The 5,466-nt window shown below is 35.8% G+C and overlaps 1 protein-coding gene across 1 annotated transcript in view; it reads right to left on the bottom strand.

Moving 5' to 3' along the window:
* Nucleotides 1-862: 862 nt before the first annotated feature.
* VPS13A (vacuolar protein sorting 13 homolog A) overlaps nucleotides 863-5,466 on the bottom strand; it is a 186,351-nt gene continuing 181,747 nt past the window's right edge. The window contains exons 71-72 of the mRNA XM_006035364.3: nucleotides 3,904-3,978; nucleotides 863-2,122 (exon numbers count right to left, since the gene is read on the bottom strand). Coding sequence (XP_006035426.1) covers nucleotides 2,072-2,122; nucleotides 3,904-3,978 — 126 coding nt within the window. The 3' untranslated portion in view covers nucleotides 863-2,071. The remainder of the gene's footprint in view (nucleotides 2,123-3,903; nucleotides 3,979-5,466) is intronic.

The raw sequence follows: 5,466 nt of genomic DNA, 5'->3' as shown, positions 1-5,466 counted from the left end.
GAAAGAGTGACTTTGTCCGGAGAGTACATGCAAACAAACAAAGTTTGGAGATAATCCAGAAAAAGGCTTCAACAGAGAATAGGAATATACAGAATAAGAATATACAAAATTCTGAGAGAAGCCAAATGGAGACATTTCAGGAGCAGATGTGCAGTAAAATGATTATGAAGAGATTGCGATCCAGCTGGATTGAAGATAAAAAAATGTTATGGGTAAAAAGTAGGCATCCAGAAACATTGTTCCATCTGATATTCAGCTAGAACTGAGGAAGTCATGTAAGGCAACACTCAATTAGTTTGGCAACTATAATTTGAACAAATGCTCTTGGGGTAAATTTCTTATGCTACAAAGCAATATGTAGGCGTGGAGTAACACAATCTCTGTCATTTTGGAACTTGCTTATAATCTCTTGATTCAATTTACATTCAATATAGCAAAGAATAAATGTTCTGGGGAAAAATTACAATATAGCAATATATTTGGTAACCAGATGAAAGGTTACACAACACAGCAGGCAAGACTTAGTATGAATTAAATAAATACAACTGCAGTTTGGCATGCCAGTTACTTTAGCTTTTACAACAAAGCAACATTTTGGATCACCCAGCACCACCAGTAATTTCAGGAGGAATAGCTCTACACTGCACTAAGCTTTACATATTCCAAACAATGGTTTGGAAAAAAATATTTTGGCAGTAGATACTTACTACATGCATCAGACATTCTAGTGTTCAAAATCTGGATTAAGCAATATGTTCATATACCACAGTTCCCCTCAACCTTTTATATCAACTGACCCCTACATTTTATTTTTAAGTCACCCTCAAACATTACTACAAATACATCATGAAAACAAGTTAAATAATATGACATCATCGCAGGCTCTCTTTAATAATGTCCTACTGCCTCATATTTATTCCAGCTGAATACGAAATGTTTAACAGAAACAGTTTCATTAGTTGCATTAAGGCTGAAAATGGCAAATGTGAAGTAGTAATTACTATTACCGTAGTAAATTATTTTAATAGAAATACAATTTGAACATAAAATCTGATTGGCGCTCTCGTCTTCTGGAATTTACTAGGTTGCTTTTCATGAGCTACTGCATAATCCAAGGGATAGTTAGACATGAAACAGTGCTCTTAGAACTCAGTGACACCCGCTGGTATTTCTGTTGCAAGTCCATTGATAATCTGATGTAGTTAAAGTAAAGGGCATACTTATAACATTATTGCACAGATGTAGCCTCTCTCCTCTCCAGATCATCACCTCTGTTGGTCAACTAACATGCGATTTTCTATGACTAGCAAGATATGAGTTTGAGGCAATTTGCTAATTTGAGCAGCATATAAAAATCTTTACACTAAAAGTGGTACTATATTTTAAATTTATCACCAACTGTTCATTTATATACAAAAAGTAAAGAAAATAATTCCATTATATTTATTAATAAAAAGCTTCTCTAGAATTAAATATCTAAATTGCACACTTCTGGTCAGCACTGTCATTCTTAATTTTCTTTTTGCTGAAGGACTGGTGCTGGATATGTCCATCTGTTCCCTGATAAGGTCATTTGAATGTCAATAAATGTTGATACAGCAGGGTGGCTGAAATCCGTGTGAAAATTGGATGGAGAACTAGAATTTGATTTTGGGAATCTGATCACCACCAGAAGGTAGTGTTCCACATAAAATCATAAGGATTGTTCCAGAGCTCAGACACTATTGCAGACATGAAAGAATCAAAGGTAAAACACCTTCACTATACAGTGTATTTTTAAAGAATCTCATACTTAGAATTCTTATGTATAAAAGCCCCAACAAGCCAAAAGTCAGTAGAAACTTTTTTGATCACTAGAATTACCTGACAGTAACTGTTTATGAAAGTAAAACTTGATTACAATAATATATTATATTGGCAAACTGAAGCTATTATAGTAAAATCTTTATAATTCCCCCCCACCCCTTTCTTCCTTTTTGCTGATACTCAGTTTCACATGTTATACAGGAATTAAAAGGTAACAGCCAGAACTGCCTTTCAGATTGTCCAAATCTGGACGATTCTTGGAGTATTACAATTTTGGATGATTCTCTCTCACTTCTTCCAATTTAGAAAGGATCCACTGTGGAAGTAAAATGGAGAAAAAATTCTTAGTAAAAGCTGTACAGTGCAGTAGAAAATGTCACTGAGTCAAATATTTCACCACTTAATCACTGCTCCTAATCAGGATAACAACACAACACAAGGTTTAGAGTCTATAATATTATTTCTTGCCTCAGAACTGAAACACCTTAAAATTCAAACTCAAATTTCTTACATGGCAACATACTGGAAACTGCTAAATCACCTGGCTAGGCCAAGACGCCAGCTCTCTAATCTGCAGTTGTATGAACAATGATATTCATTACTATTGTGTAAAAGAGCAAAGATTCCCACAAATCTGAGAGAAAAATCATGATTATTATTTCATGCTATCCAAATAGGTCCTACAAATCACAGATGACAGAATGACACAGTTCCCGTCACCAAAGTGTTATAATTTAAGTTTTAGATGCAACAGAAAAGAATGTGGATTGCACAGATAAGGACAGGATCAGACAATCTTGAGATTCCTGCAATATGATAATATGGCTATTTCATTTAGATACACTAACATCTTAAGATAATATGCATTTATACATATCTACATATAGTAAAATAAATGTACAAGCAAGTCAACGAATACACTGAACATTGATTTCTCCTACAAATAAGTTTAACGTAGATAGAAAGGGTAGTGGCTTGGACGACTAGTTTTGGGGAGGGCAGTCCATCTCCAGTAATCAACATGAAAAGGCAAAATCCTTGTAAGAGGCACAAATGGCATACTGAGGGTGATGAGACTGAAGGTGAAAAACACATCATTTTTGTTGCAGGATTAGGTCTGCCAGGGTGGGTCCTGGCACAGTTGATTTGACTGATCAGCAAAAAACATGTCACCACTGTCTGCAGTGCCAGGACCCTGTCACTTCCAGGGCTTCAAGGGACCTGACTCTTCAATATAAATTGGTTCCAATCAAATAGCTAACTGTAAATACAACTACAAGAAACTATGAGTAGTGACGTATGAATAGTGTTCTGCATTTTCAGTCATTTAAAAAAAATCCGGGAATTTTTTGGGGTTTATCTTTCAAACATAAAAACCAGGTTGAAATAGGGGTAAAGGGAAGAAAAGAGAAAAAATGGTTTAAATCGGGGAAAATAATGACTATGTTCCCATAGCAGGGAGGAGGGAGGGAGGAAGGAAAAAAAAAAAAAAAAAAAAAAAAAAATCAGCAATTCATACAAGACAAGACTAGCCACAGAAGGGGGGGGGGGGGAGGGAAGAAAAAAAAAAAAAAAAAAAAAAAAAAAAAAATCGGTAAAAACTGAAAATGTGGAACACTATGTATGAAGGAGTATCTTAAGGCTTTTATTGATGTATTTTGATTTACTCTACAAATTAACAGACAACTATAGGTTTTTTTTTTTTTTACTTCTGTCCATAAGACCGTAACCTATTTAAACTGTGAATACTATAATACCTTATACACAAATGATAAGGGAAATTTCAGGTTTCAAAATATCCACTATAATGATGGAAGGGTGTTATCACGTTTGTTTAGTTAACATACACAAAACTTTCTCGACATGAGTGTGTTATCTGAATGCTAAGTACATTTTAAGGGTATGTTAAGAGTCACTATTATTTCAAACAGTAGATTTATACTCTAATTGGCAAACAGCACTTATCTCATGACTTGTTCTGAAAAACATAGAATTTGAATCTGTAGTCCATAAGATATTTCCTGTCACTATAAATATGAAAAAATGAAGCATTTCTTCCTTAACAGGTCGAAACTGATGTTAAAGTATTACATTTACCTTGGCATCCTCCGGTGTTCTAAAATTAATTATTTTTCCAAACTCTTTGGCATGAAATACAGATTTAACCCGTTCCTACAAAAGAAACAATTAATAAACTTAACTTTCAAACTTAGTGAATGAGAAAGTATGTCTGAGCAACTGGAGTTCTAAGAGATGTACTATCCAATGCTCAATTTACCTATTGTGTGCACACAGTACTTCATAAGGTAATACGCCATAAGCTCAAACTTTCTACCACCAGTGTCCATATGACATACATATACCTTTAAAAAACTCCTTTTCTGCACTGAAGGCATAACAAACAATACCAACTGTGACCATTTCCTCTCAGTCACCTACAACAGCAAACTACTAGGAACATGGGAATAGAGGACAAACCTTAAAACACACATACATCTTGTAGAACTCCAATTATGATGCAGGTAAGTAACCGTTCATTTTTCTTTGAGCAACAGCCTATATGCACAGTCCATTAATGTTAACTTGTAAGAAGTGGACCCAAGTAATGGAAATGGGAATTTGGGAGTCTTCAGGAGAACAGATGAGACTCGCACAGCTTTGCCAAATGCATCATTTTAACTTAGATGTTCCAATTATAGCATACTGTCTTGTAAATGGACCCTGTCCAATTAGCTATTTTTCACTTGTCAGAAATAGACATGTTCTTTAGCAATCTCTGGGGAAATGAGCTCCAAGTGTGGTGGTCAGTTTCTATTTCAGTTACCACAAAGCTCACACAAGAAATCCAGTTTGGTAGACCCTAAATAGATAGGAAGCTGTTTTTCATTCTCTTGTAATGGAGACAAATAGTTTAGGTGATGCTCTGACTGAGTGGCAGGTGAATGTGTTGGTTCTAATGAAATACTGTGACTGTCTCTTAAAACTATAAACTAAACTCTATAAACTAAAGCCAAGTAGGATTCTTAGTGTTCTGAATTACACAGAAAGACTGGAGAGATGCCAGTCTCATGTGCTCTTCCATCTCCTACTTGTCACTGAATCCTCAATGCTGTAGTTACGGTGAGCTTTGGTAAGAACTAAATGAGTTGAAGAATGATGTGAAGTACTGGGAAGAAGGCTTAGGTAATGATTTTATCTGGAAGTCCTCACACTATCTTCTCTGGCAATTTCTTGGTGGGTTTATCCTGTCTCTGTACAAAGGTAAAAAAAATGAAGGCTTAAGAATCAGTCAGAACTCAAACTTTTCAGGGGACAGCTACACTGGATCAGATAAAAGTCTCCCGGATTTGCTTAGGAGATATATTTGCTGCCATAAAAATCTTGAAAATGCCATGCTTTTGCAAAAGGTGCCATTTCCCAAGGAAATATAAACATCACTAGAGGTACACCAATATACTGGTGCCATATCGGATCGGCACCAATAAAAGGAAAATTAACATCATCAGCTGTCAGCTTTTTTGGCCAGTGTAGCTGATGTCACTGATAAATATAATATGCTTTTTCTCCGGGGCCCCTAGACACTATGTATATGCATGCAGCCGCATGCATGCATGTGGCCAGGAATGCAGCGGGGCAGTGTGGAGAGCAGTGCCCTGTAGG

Source organism: Alligator sinensis, unplaced genomic scaffold (genome assembly GCF_000455745.1).
Source record: "Alligator sinensis unplaced genomic scaffold, ASM45574v1 scaffold728_1, whole genome shotgun sequence".
Classification (NCBI taxonomy): Eukaryota; Metazoa; Chordata; order Crocodylia; family Alligatoridae; genus Alligator; species Alligator sinensis.
This window is presented reverse-complemented; position numbering and strand designations above follow the sequence as displayed.